Source organism: Podarcis bocagei (genome assembly GCF_964188305.1).
Source record: "Podarcis bocagei genome assembly, chromosome: 12".
Classification (NCBI taxonomy): Eukaryota; Metazoa; Chordata; class Lepidosauria; order Squamata; family Lacertidae; genus Podarcis; species Podarcis bocagei.
This window is the reverse complement of record NC_138137.1, coordinates 26,823,038-26,837,457: the sequence shown is the minus strand read 5'-3', so window position 1 is coordinate 26,837,457 and position 14,420 is coordinate 26,823,038. Positions and strand designations below refer to the sequence as shown.

Genomic DNA, 14,420 nt, shown 5'->3' with positions numbered 1-14,420 from the left:
CGAAAGATTTTCTTTCATTGATTACTGCTTGTTTCCTTTTTTCCTTGCAAACTTATCAAACCACAGTTCTCTTCACCTGGTATCTTAAAACACATCTGGGTTTGTTTGTTTGTTTGTTTGTTTGTTTTAAAAATCCTCTGGAAAAGGATATACCACGAAAATGAAGCAAAGATGCTAAACAGCAGCGAATAGCTCTCAAGTGGCATGTATTTTCACATTGGTTACCGTGCCACCCAGTTTTGTTTCAACATTTTATTGTAACATGAATGATTGCCTACTTTCCTTACAGGTAGATCTTGCCAATCTGTATATAAAGACGGGAGCCAAGAACATTCCCACTGTGTTTTTGCTGACAGATGCTCAAGTTCCAGATGAACGCTTTCTTGTGCTGATTAATGACTTGTTGGCATCAGGTGATTAGACCTACACATTTCTTGAAAGATCCTCCCAATGACAAATTATCTGCCGTTTCAATGAACTTTAAAAAGGAGATTATTTGTCTTTGAGATGCTTTCTGGTATGGCTAGGATGTCCTTTCGGAAAAAGTGTATTAACCCAGCTAAGTTGGGTATTGCGCCTACTTTGCTTAAAAACAATGTTGCTCTTCAGAAGCTAATATCAAGGTCATGGAATGTATAGGTGCAAGTTCCATTTGTAGGTGTTTCTTTTATATTGATTCACTTACACTGATTGAATGGATTGACTCCATCATGCCAGAAAGTGGGACAGGGTAGTTTTTACATGTGCTTTGATCAATAGTGGTAAAATCGTAGTGATTTAAATGAGAGCATTTTAGTTAGGTTAAGCATTTTCTATGAACAACCCTGAGACCTTCAGGTATAAGGTGGTATATTATTATTATTATTATTATTATTATTATTATTATTATTATTATTATTATTGTTGTTGTTGTTGTTATTATTATTATTATTATTAAATAATACCATCAACATATTCTTCCGGTGAAGAGAGGCAATTTTTATAGTAATATTAGAGACATTACAGAAACCATATTTGGGAGGCATGATGATGTCCTAACCCAGGCATCCCAAACCTTGGGCCCTCCAGGTGTTTTGGACTACAATTCCTATCATCCCTGACCACTGGTCCTGTTAGCTAGGGATCATGGGAATTATAGGCCAAAACATCTGGAGGGCCGCAGGTTGGGGATGCCTGTCCTAACCTATAGTTTTGCAAGGCACATTTTCCAAAACAAAATGGTCTAGAATGGAGCTGTTTATGTTTGTAGCAGGGGAATTGTTATTAAATATACAAGATTTGTGACTGCATTTTTTTAATTTTTGAACTGCCTTATCTTAAAGATCAGTGGGACGCGGGTGGCGCTGTGGGTAAAACCTCAGTGCCTAGGACTTGCTGATCGTATGGTCGGCGGTTCGAATCCCCGCGGCGGGGTGAGCTCCCGTCTTTCGGTCCCAGCTCCTGCCCACCTAGCAGTTCGCAAGCACTCTTAAGTGCAAGTAGATAAATAGGTACCGCTTATAGCGGGAAAGTAAACGGCATTTCCGTGTGCTGCGCTGGTGCTGGCTCGCCAGCTGTAGCTTCGTCACGCTGGCCACGTGACCCGGAAGTGTCTTCGGACGGCGCCGGCGCCGGGCCTCATGAGCACGCAACCCTAGAGTCGGACACGACTGGCCCGTACGGGCAGGGGTACCTTTACCTTTATCTTAAAGATCACAAGGTGGACAAACTAGTAGAAAACTCAATACAGATATAACAGTAGTTTAAAGCAAAACTGGGTTAACCCATATCTAATGCCATTTCTCAGACACTTGTTACCAGAGTCAGCCAAATTTAAAAAGTGTTTCTAGGTTTAGAGCCAAAAAGGGCAAAACATATTGAAACTTGTAATTTGGTTGTGTTCATTTTGTAATTGTGGGTACTTCTTCACCCCCGTTTTTTATTTCATTGTAGGAGAAGTTCCAGATCTATTCAGTGATGAAGATATGGATGATATAATTGCGGGAATTAGGAGTGAGATACGGGGACTTGGTGTTATTGACAGTAGAGAAAACTGCTGGAGATTCTTTTTAGATAGAGTACGACTGCAGCTAAAAGTAAGAAACAATGGATCTGGGGTTATAAATAAGAATACTGAACTTATTTTTAACTAGTGATGAACAGATAAATACTAGGTATATGAACGCCATAGATATTACAACACCGTACAAAGCCATCTTCCTTTCCTCTGTGTTTAGTGTCTAGCAAATTCAGAACCCGTGTTTTCGAGATTTAAGTTTTCTGTGTCACATTTTGCCTGTGCCCATCTAGGGATAAATATTCCCAATGTCTTTGATATCTTCCATAAGCTTTGATTTCTAGGTATACGTTGCCATATTGTTTTCTAGTTTGTCCACCACTTCCTTGAACCCTGGTGGCCAGAAATTATTGATGTGTGCACAGTACTCTATGATAGTAAAGACAGCATTCTCCACCTGCTATATATTATAGAACTGTTTCCTGGCTGCATTTTTAAGAGCCCTTGGGGTGAGGATAATGTCGGCAGTATGCAGCAAAATAAAGACACTAACATGACAGTAAAACTTTTTTTCCAATTGAAATTGGTCTATACCTTACTTTGGACAATTGTTCCATATCACACATTGCTTCAAGAAGACTGTTTGGTTTTTATGTTTTATATGGAGGAAATTTTGGCTCTCAAAATGTTTGGCTCTAGCTACTGCTTTTTGGAGGAGGGGTGTACATAGTAACATATATTATTTCTAAACTCCTTCCTTCCATTGTCTTCGATCCTCTAATTTCACTCATGACTTCATTATTTTTAACAGCTTTTTAGAAACTGCTTTCAGAATGTGCATTGCCTTGCTACTGCTTTGCAGGTGTCCCACTGTGCAAAATTAGTACTTCCAGAGTCAGCTATAGGAAGTATCTATTCAGACTTTAAAGTAGAGACTGTGTGTTGCAGAAGATATTAGTTAAAACATCTGGAAGACAACATGTCCTGATGGAAGGGGAGAACGTCTGTTGTGACTTAGGACTTCAGTTACTGGGTGCTAAATTCTATTTAAATCTGTTGGAATTTCTTCAAAGTGTCTAGGATGTGAGGCACAGCAAAGCATAATTTTACCGGATTATTTGGAAATATATGGGCATTTATCTAGTTCTTATTATAAAAATTTATTAGAAAAAAGCGGTTCCTATTAGGAAAATCTTGAGGGTGGCAGTGATATATTGCATCAAAACCAAAAACTCACCCAAATAGGAATATATTTGTTTATTTAAATATCTCTGATCACACTGACCCTGCACAGGATCAGAAACCCAAGAAGTGGTGTTATGTCAAATTGATTGCTCTGTTGACTGAATATGATTGTTAGGATTTTGCTTTGTTGATTAATACATATGAAGTTCATTAACTGATACTGGACCTAGGTGGGGAGGTAACCCACAAGTGGAAGATTTTGGTGAAGCATCAAGCACAGTGCAAGTGAATAAAACATTGTTTTTTGGGTGTAAAGTCCTAATTTGCCTAAATTCATTAGCTGCTAGGTAGATTGCATTTTCATTTGTGAGCCTGATTGCAGTGGCTCGCTGCCACCACAGTTGACTGAGTTCCTCTCTCTTTGATCGCCATGTAATATACTTCATTCTTTCTTTCTTTCCCTCCTCATCTGCACAGATCATTCTGTGTTTCTCTCCTGTCGGTTCCACACTGAGAGTTAGAGCTCGGAAGTTCCCAGCCATAGTTAACTGCACAGCTATTGACTGGTTTCATGAGTGGCCGCAGGAGGCCCTGCAGTCAGTCAGCAGGAGGTTCATTGAGGAGGCGCCTGGGATTAAGGTACAGAGTTTCAAACTTGCCAGTCATATGCAAAAGCAGCAGCACAGCTCTCTGGAAGATCAATCATGGACAAGCTGGGGGGGGGGGATCCTTTTTGTTTCTTCTCATATTTGTCTTCATTTAAGGTTGCAGAGTTCATGGCGGTTACCTAATACTGTGCAGCCAGTTTCTTCAGTGCAATTTTGACAGTTTGAAATAGGGAGAATTTGTTTTTTTAAGGCAAAATGTACAATGATCCCAACATCTGTACATGAATTATTAGCGATCTCACTGAAATGTAACTCTACCAATTCAGGGGCTTTGCTTAAGTTTTTTTTTGGGTGGGGGCGTGTTTGGGGGTTTGGGTTTTTTTGTGTGCAATTAAACAAATGCACTTGAATACCTGAAAATAGAAGGAATTGAACATTGCAACCCTGCAGTGATTTAATTCTGACCTTTTCCCCCCCACTTTCTAAGGTTCTCCAAAGGTAGAAAGCTGTGCATAAAAATATGAGAACTCAGGTCTCTCTTTAAAAGGGCATCTAAGTTGACAACATTTTGTCTTCTCTTTTCTTGCAGATTTTTGCAAGATGTAATAACTACAATCTAAAAAAAAATATCAAAGTCAGAACTGAATACTGTACGTTATAATGAAAGCTTATCAATTATTCAGCTTCATTTTCCTCTTTAGTTCCCCCCACACACCAGCTTTCTCTTGAGGGTGATAAAGAGCCAGATGGAGAAATGCTCATAAAACATTGTCCTCCAGCTCTACAAGGTGTTTTGTTATGTTCATCATTTGACTTCCCCCTGGATCAACTTTGACCAGGAATGGGAAGTTCAAGAAAGGTTAAGATTTGCATCAAGGTGATTAACCATTGAGGAAAGCCAAATATTAATGACCTGACATCAATACTGGTGCTGATGACAGAGACTGATGTAAAAGAAGATTCAGTTCCTGCTATAGAAGGCATTTCTACTGTATAGTTAAAAAACCTGAAAAAAACAGCACTCTAGAAATGAATCAGAATTTTCTTCCATAAATATTTTGTTATGGCCATTATTCCAGTGTTTTAGTTTGATATAGCAGTGAGCGTTCAGTAGCATTGGTATCTGTTTGCTGTGATGCTAACAAGTTTATGTAAGGAATTTGTAACGATGGGAAGTATAGAATTTCAAGTGGGCTGCATGCATCAGTTCTCAGTAGTTCATTGCTTTCCTGTCCTAGAAAAGAGAATTTTGTGGCAGAAAGACACTGTTGCAATGTTACAAAGGCAGCCATTAAAGGTCTCGTCTTAACAGCAATTATAAATCCATGCTATGCTTCTGGAAATGCGTAAACTGATCGGTGCTCGGTAAATGTATTTACTTAACTTCAGCAAGAAACTCATTTCAGTGGTCAGGGTAATGCCGCTTCTTGTGAGAAATGATACTTTAAAAAAACAAACAAACAAACCAACAACTTCCATTTCATCTAAATGCAATAATACCAAATGATTGGAAAACAGTCAAAAAGAGGGCTGGGGTATGAAATTTAGTTTTAATTCCTTTACCTCTTCTGCTGCCAGTATTGAGCTGTGAAACAGCTTTTCTGATATTACAAAGAGTGACCAATGACATCTACTGGCCATGGAGAGACTTGTCTTTATTTTCTGTTCCGGGCAGTGTAGAATATTAGTGCAGTTTTTCAGAAATTTAGAGCTGTCATTTCTTGTGATGCATTCAGTTTCTGAGTACATTTAGTTTCTGGGCTTCCCAAAGCTTTACTTTTATTCTATGTGGGGGTTTTCCCCCCAGTATGTGAAACTCTGGATGCTGATCAACATATATATGTTTACATATTCCTTTAAAAAAGAAAATATGCCAGATTTACCTCTCCCTCTTAGCAATGCTTCAAAATAAAACAAATTTTAGGAAAGAAATTGAATATGTTAAGAGCTACCTACAATGAATACTGGTCAAGGTCGTCGCTGAAGATTGCCTTGATAAACCTAGCAGAAGTTAGTTACTGCAATTATTAATGCTAGAAATCAAAGGTAAATACTGTACATAGTAAACCCTGCACATGTAATGGTGTACACTAGCAAACTTATAGTATTGGATGAGGGCTAGTGCAACTGTAGCAGTTAAGAGGAAAGTCACGACACTTCCTACAGATGTTATTCTGCACATGCCATTTTACATCCACTGAAGTTAATGATCCAGCGACATACATATTGGTGATGCAGCCTAGTTGGGTTCCTAACTCAAGAGAGATGTTCAGGTACCCTTACTGAACAAAACACTATTGCGTCGATGTATTGGATAAATTTGTTGCTAGAATCTATTGGCTTTCTGAGTGTAAGAATGAGAATAAAATTATGAACCACTCCTCACTGATTAAAGGGGGAAATACATACTTTAAAAACAGTGGATATTATACCAATACTTTAGCCAGCGTGGAGTGTCACTTCAGTTTAGATTTTAATTAGGGATTGCTCTTAAATCATTAAGCTTTATGATACAATAGGCTATGGACATCTAGATGGAAATTAAAATTAATCTATGTTCCATCATTTTTAATAACCTTCCCATCAGAGTTTAAATCCCTCACTAAGTCCCCCCCCCACAAAATTCACACTCTTCCTATATTTTGCAGACCCAGCTCCATACCTTATTGCAAATCCTGCCCCCTCTGCAAGCACAAATTGGCAGCCAGCATCGTTTTTATATCTTATTGTCACGACATAATTCTATTTGCTTCAGTGCTTGTGCTGACAGAACAAATTACCTGTTTTGTGGTTCAGGGCAAGGGATGTGCTAGTGGCTTGAGTGGCTAGGTGGAACTAGGCTGGTGTTTTGAGTACAGTCACTTTTGTGAGAAACTGCCTGCATGGCATGAACTGAATGAGAGAGGTCCTGGAAGAATATGGCAGCAGCAACAACAAAAATGTTAATTGGGGCCTAGAAAGATAATTCCTGTAGAAGGAATTGAGATGTACAGCAGAACCCCAAGATACGGTTTTGCTAAAGGGAAGCCATGTTTTTCCAATTCTTAAATTGTTCTTGTCTTAAGTATTTTAGGGGAGGGGGAGAGAGAAAGAGAGAGAGAGAGAGAGAGAGAGAGAGAGAGAGAGAGAGAAGCTGCCTCTTCAGAGCTTGCACAAAACTGATTTTGCAGTTCTAAGGGTTTTGTGAAATATAGCAGCTCTTCAATTAACCTGCAGGCAGTGTTGCATCCTGTTTTAATAATGTACCTATTATATATAGGAAATATAGTAAATAATAATAATAATAATAATAATAATAATAATAATAATAATAATAATAATGAGGCCACTCTATGGCACACTTCTTTGGGCATCTGACAAATAAAATGGTAACATACAACTTAAAATTTAGTAGCATAAAATACAGCAAAGGGAAGAATAAAAGCAGGCAACTAGAAATATATGGCACATAAACAATGGTTCAGAACACTAAAAACATAGATTTTTTAAAGGCCTGGAAGAAGAAGAAAAGTCTTCACCTGCTCACGAAAATATTGATTGAAAGAAGGTGCCTTTGGGAAGGGGGGTATTCCATAGCTGAGGGTAGAAGAGTAAGCAATTGATTCATGCTTGGCTCAGCACAGCACCACTAACCCAAGTGCACATGGAGTCTGGGTTTTGCCCATTTGTTTTAGCCTCCAATCAACAACAGCGCTCAAAGGCTAAAAGAAGGAACAGGAGCATTATTCTCAACATAGTGACAGGCGTAACAGGTAGTGGGAGAAATAATGGGGAGGTGTAAAGCTGTACTCGGTGCCTTGATTTGAGGAAGTAAATTTCCTTTAAAAAGAGGGATGAGATGAAAGAGTGGTGTAATCAAAATCAAAAGATACTATGCATGAGGGTTATTAGATAGCAAATTTTAAAAATGATACGTAAACTCCTTGGGGGGGAAATAAAATTCCTGCTCCCTTTCTCTAGTGTATTCAGTCAGATGAAGATTGATGGATGTAGAGTGGCTTTCTCTCTTATTTTACAATTTACTCCACACTGATTTTAGATATCTAGGGGAAACCTTTTATTTCCATTTGTTTAAAGGACAGTTGACCACATATAATGGTCATTAGTGTGCATGAGCTGCATTATCCAGTAAACTTGCGACAACAAATTCAAGATCTATAATTAAATTCATTAGTAGAACCTAGAGTCAACTTCTAATTGACCCAACCCCATGATTTGCAAAGCTATAGTAATTGCATTGAATGAGACACTGTTAAGAAAAAATAAAAAATCAAGGCAGGCTGGAAGTTTGGGAGGATAAAATAATCAATCAAAATGAGACGTCGCAGCCAAGTTTGCATTTTGAATGGAATTCTTGGACAGTGTTGCTGCCTTCATGAAAAATGCACACATAGAGCTCCCATGTGAGTCGGCATGCAAATTTACATCAGAACTGGGAGGAACTCCCCATGTAGATTGGTGATGCCTGCCTGCGTGGAACTCCTCCCTGTGATAAAAGTCCAAAGGAAAACCATTTGGCCTCAGTTCATAACAATGAGCTGCATTCATACTACTACTGCCTTTGGTGATCTTCTCTGCCGGTGATTGCTGCTGTTTTTGACAACGTATTTTCTATTTCAAACACAATTCAACATATAATATCTCACAAAGTGTAATTCCATAGACCAACACATCATGCAAAGAGAGCATATCAAGAGAAATTAAAGTCCCATGGGTGGTCAGGAGATAAAGTCGATTCGGTTCCTAAATTGGCATATTGGCAATAACCACAATATGGTATGCTTATGATGTTCCACGTATCGCTGCTTTGAGGATTCTAACGTTCCTTGTATGTAGATATCAGATTAGATGGAAAACTTGAAGATATGGCACATGTAGATATTGGATCAGATTGGATACTTGAAGGTATGGCATGACAAGGATTTCAGGATAATACCTTGTTTTGCCCAACTGGGCTTCGTCAGCCGTGCATACTCTAAATTAAACAAACATGATGTAACATAATCCATATACAAACTAAGTAACATACAAATTAAACAACAAGTTTACATACCATATTCTTGTATGACGGAAACATGGAACAAAATAAATTCAGTTAATCCAATCACTGGCCAGGGAAGAAGGAGGACACCAGGAATCAGTACCTCAAAACTAACCTAAGCAGCTAATTATCAGACGGCAGCAACCACCTGTGTCGCAATGCATCCTGATTCTAAAGCATACTGCAGACATCGCAACAGGTGCTGGCTACAGGGCTTTCCTGCTCCATACTTCATCCTTTTATGTGTATGGTAAAATATTTTAAAGGGATATCAATGCATGGAATTTTATTTCTAATTGCTTGCTAGATCAGGGCTTGTCTGTGTGTATGTGAGCATGTACATGTGTATATGTTTGAAAAACAGACCTTAAAGGATTTCCTAGTTGTCCCTGGGAACATTTTAAAACACTTTATTTAGAGGAAATTTGTGTTGGTTATTGGTTTGCTGCTGTTTAATCCTTCAGAGTTAAATAAAAAGGGGCAATTTGCATAATTCTTTTTTTTAAAGGGTCAAATTAGCATTAATCATATTGTTTGCCTTGCTGCCTGATGGAGCTGATACAGCGGGGGGGGGGGGGCAGGAATAAGGTGTAGTATTGAACAAAACACCACCAAAACCTTGGAGATAAATGAACGGCAGAATAAATAATTTATGCTAATGAAATTACTGCAATTAGTAGTTCCACAATGACCCTTTTAGAAGCCACAGCTGTTAATGTCAGGAAGTGCTGTCACTGCTGACCTTATCATAAGAGAAAGTGACAAATTGAAAATGCAGGGAAGACCAATCATCAAAGAGGTCTGCTCAGAACGATTAGGGTTTTCTGAAAAACAGTGTGAATTACAACCAGCTGCTCTCTGGCCCAGCATGCCTCCCATGCTGTGCCATTTTGTTAAGCTTGACAACAATAGTTATTTTGCCCCACTGGGACAAGTTGTCTCAAGCCACTTCCAGCTCTACCGGAACCACCAGCTACTACCCAGGCTGGTTTTAAAATGAAACTGTTGTTACCAAAGGCTTTTCGGAACTGCTGCTTAAAGGTCTCTCATAAGGATCATGGTTGGGAAGAAGCCAGTCGTTCTGTAAGAAAGTCCCCATGGCAGAGAGAAAGAGAGGGGGGGCACCTGCAGAAGAGAGAAAATGATGGGCTGAGTAATTTAGCCTCTTAAGCTCTAAGGCGGATTCTGGTCTCATCAAAAAGTTATTTGAACATAGACAAAACATTTCTTTGGGGAAACGGGACTTTGGTCACTTTGCACCCAACTTGTATACTGAATCCGTGTGTTTAAATTGCACTCTCATTACTGTAGTTTAAAAGCAGCTCTTTTTAAATGAAGCTGTGTTTAAAAATAAGTTTTGTTTCGGAGATAAATTACAAGTTGTCTAAATGAACCTGTTTGTAATATTAATTATGCTGGCTCGAAACGTTTAGCTGTATCAACAACCGCTCATGAGTAATTTTCCTAAAGCTCTCCTAAGTATTATTGACAATTCTTTGGTAAATTATGTGTGACTTTTCTAAGAGTTGCAGTAGCTCATTTAATTCATATTAATTGATTTTTAAGTTTCCCCTGATTAATTGAACTGGGTACATCTTGTATTGAATGCAATAAATAATCATTAAAATGAGGGAGATGTGATTCCACAAATTAGAAAGTTAAGTATGGTAGAAGTCACTAAGGACGAAATGGAAATTGCTTACATTGATAGTGCAGCATTTTAAGTGGGGTGTGTGGGTGGGTGTCTCACACATGTAGAGACATACTGTACATAAATATACAATATACATATAATGAAAAATAATGTTTTATAAATGTCTAGGTATTTTTAAATGTTAAAATTCATATGTTTGTGCATACTTGTCTTAGAATCAGTAGTTTCTGCTACAGTTGGCTATATATTTCGTTAGATGAATTTTTAACACTTGAAATTTAAATGCCCTTTCATGCCCTTTTATGTTTTCAGCCACAGTTTCATGACTCTATTTGCCGTTTCATGGCCTATGCCCACACCAGTGTAAATGAGATGAGTGCAAAGTTTCGGCTGAATGAGAGGAGATACAACTATACAACTCCCAAAAGCTTTCTGGAACAAATCATGCTTTATAAGAACCTCCTGGAGAAGAAAATCCAGAAAATGTCCCAGCACAAGGAACACCTTGTGAATGGCATTCAGAAGCTGAAAACAACAGCTTCTCAGGTAGTAATAGGAGTAGTAGTAATAAATAGCAGTAATTAATCACAATTCATAGCAGCTGCTAGCTTATATAATTGCAAATTGCTTTATATAGTAAATTGCTCCAGGGTGCCTCATGGACAGTAAATGAAATTAAGAGGAACAACAATAATAATATGTAAGTCCAAGAGCTTGGTGTAGATCTATATAATTATTCATATACAGTGGTGCCTTGGTTCTCAAACTTGATCCGTTCCAGAAGTCCGTTTGACTGCTGAAACGGTTAGAAAACCTAGGCGCAGCTTCCGACTGGCTGCAGGAGCTTACTGCACTCAATCACAAGCCGCAGAAGCCGTGTCAGACATTTGGCTTTCAAAAAACGTTCGCAAACTGGAACACTTCTAGGTTTGTGGCATTCAGGAGCCAATTTGTTCGGGAGCCAAGTTGTTTGAGTACCAAAGTACCACTGTACAGCTAAAGGAGCCCCAGGCAGCATGACTGACCACCCTTCACTTCAGAGATCCAGGTTTGTCCCAGAGGCAGCTAATACATCCATGGTTTATCATGAAAGTAGGTCTCATTCCAAGTATCACTCCAGTTGGATATCTGAGCAAGGGCCCATTTAATATTCTACTCCATCATCTTCTCTGCTTCCAGAAGAGGCCAGGCTGATGCTTCTGGGAAACCCATAAACCAGGTCTTGAGGGCAAGAGCTTTCTCCTATAGTTTGTTCCCTAAGAAACTGATATCCAGTGATACACCACCTCTGAACATGGGGTTTTTATTTAGTTATCATAACTCATGTTCTTTATTAGACCTGTTCTCCATGGGAAAATGATAAATTACTCAGCTTTGTACAGGTAACTTTCCCTTTTAGTAGAGTGTAATACTAGCAATCAATACTTCAATTAATACACAGTCTCAGTCCGGTGATTATGAGTGTATGAAACATACCAATAATATAATAGTAAACCTGGTTTAGGTGTTCATTCTGTCGTTTAAAACTGGGAGCTCTGTGTGCTTTCATTTAACTGCTTGAAGATAGGCAAGTATGCATTTCTTTAACAGATAAAGGGAAGGGAAGAAAAAAGTGTGCCCCACAGTGTTCACTTATTAAGCAATTAAGGCAGATCAAATCATTACTTGGGGTCTTGTTGCAGTTAATAGTCACAAAAACGCTCTCATTGATATCCAGCTGTTGAGAACCCACCTTTTCAGAAAGCTGTCTCTACTAAACACAGTTTCCAGAAACACCTGTTCCAAACTAATACCTTTGCTGTTCCTTAGGTGGAGGACTTAAAACACAGACTTGCCTCTCAAGAGGCAGAGCTGCAACTGAGAAATCAAGATGCTGAAGCTTTGATTACCAAGATAGGGCTTCAGACTGAGAAAGTGAGCAAGGAAAAGGCCATCGCTGATGCAGAGGAGCAAAAGGTCAGTGCAATTCCACAATTTAGTGTTGTTGAGCTATATTTAGTACATAATAAACCTTTGTAGGTGAACAATTTTGAACACCTACCTCTCCAGGGAGCATAAAATCTAAAGAATTATTATACTTACACATGTTTCAACATTTCACACCATGATTACCACTTGACCTTTCTTTACATTATGCATTTTTCCAACCTTTTAGCTCTTTTAATGATATGAAAGAACAATAAGCACTGAACTCATTCAAGCATATAATGGATGGGGATCTTGGGAATCAGGCCTGTATGTAATACAGTAAAGGTCAGAGAGTCATCTCTGAGCACTTCAGGTTTTTAAAGGCTTTTTTTTTTTTAGTTCAATTGAACAGCTCAATTGTTCTTGAAGTCCATTTCACTGACCTGCAGTTTCACTTCCAAATTTTGCATTCTGTGATGTACTTTCTAGGGTTCAGCATTAACTGTCCAGATTCTGTGTCCTTCTGCATACTGAACTCATGTTTCACATTAACATTACTTATATTTGGCTTCATTAACCAATATACAGTGGTACCTCGGCTTAAGTACTTAATTCGTTCCGGAGGTCCGTTCTTTTTTTTTTTTTAAGATTTTTTTATTGGTTTTACAGCATTTTTTAAACAATACAAACAAATAAAAAGACAAACATGTATAATTTCATAACCTTTTTTTCATAACCCTCACTTCTCGGACTCCCCCATACCTCCCCTTTCTGCATCCCAATTTCGAGATTATTTCAGCAGCTTCTAAATAGTTTACCAAATATGTGTCCTCTTAGTCTTTTCTTCAATTAATCTTATGTCACTGTATCCCTTTCTCTTTCTCAACACCTCGACATTTTAGCATTCATCAATTTTATAATAGTTCTTAAGATAAATTTTGAATTTCTTCCAATCCTCTTCCACCGTCTCTTTCCTCTGGTCACGGATTCTGCCAGTCATCTCAGCCAGTGTCATGTAGTCCATCACTTTCATCTGCCATTCTTCCAAGGTGGGTAGATCTTGTGTCTTCCAATACTTTGCGATGAGTATTCTTGCTGCTGTCGTAGCATACATAAAGAAAGTTCTATCTTTCTTTAACACCAATTTGCCAACAATGCCCAAGAGAAAGGCCTCTGGTTTCTTAGGGAAGGTACATTTAAGTACTTTTTTCATTTCATTATATATCATCTCCCAGAAGGCCTTAATCTTTGGGCACGTCCACCAAAGGTGGTAGAAAGTACCTTCAGTTTCTTTACATTTCCAACACTTATTATCAGGCAAATGGTAAATCTTTGCTAGCTTGACTGGGGTCGTGTACCACCTATAAATCATTTTCATAATATTTTCCTTTAAGGCGTTACATGCCGTAAATTTTATCCTAGTGTTCCACAACCATTCCCAGTCAGCAAACATAATGTTATGACCAATGTCCTGTGCCCACTTAATCATTGCTGATTTAACCGTTTCATCCTGTGTATTCCATTTCAGCAGCAAATCATACATTCTTGACAAATTCTTAGTATTGGGTTCTAACAGTTCAGTTTCTAATTTTGATTTCTCCACCTGGAAGCCAATTTTCCTATCTTGTTTGTATACCTCCATTATTTGATAATAATGGAGCCAATCTCGTACTTTAGGTTTCAATTTCTCATGACTCTGTAACTTCAATTTATCTCCATCTTGTTCCAAGATTTCCCAATACTTTGGCCATTCGGCCTCCATATTGAGCTTTTTCAATGCCTTAGCCTCCAAGGGTGACAACCATCTAGGGGTTTTGTTTTCCAACAAGTCTTTATATCTTATCCAAACATTATATAATGCTTTTCTGACAATATGGTTTTTGAAGGCCCTATGCACTTTAATTTTATCATACCATAGATATGCATGCCAACCAAATGCATTATTGAAACCTTCTAAATCCAAGATATCTGTATTCTCAAGGAGCATCCACTCTTTCAGCCAGCAAAACGCTGCTGCTTCATAGTACA

The 14,420-nt window shown here is 38.4% G+C and overlaps 1 protein-coding gene across 4 annotated transcripts in view; it reads left to right on the top strand.

Moving 5' to 3' along the window:
- DNAH11 (dynein axonemal heavy chain 11) overlaps positions 1 to 14,420 on the top strand; it is a 149,016-nt gene that overhangs the window by 81,932 nt on the left and 52,664 nt on the right. For all 4 annotated transcript variants that reach the window (XM_081164247.1, XM_081164246.1, XM_081164248.1 and 1 more), the window contains 5 exons: positions 290 to 413; positions 1,933 to 2,075; positions 3,659 to 3,820; positions 10,797 to 11,030; positions 12,294 to 12,440. In XM_081164247.1, the coding sequence (XP_081020373.1) occupies positions 290 to 413; positions 1,933 to 2,075; positions 3,659 to 3,820; positions 10,797 to 11,030; positions 12,294 to 12,440 (810 nt within the window). The remainder of the gene's footprint in view (positions 1 to 289; positions 414 to 1,932; positions 2,076 to 3,658; positions 3,821 to 10,796; positions 11,031 to 12,293; positions 12,441 to 14,420) is intronic.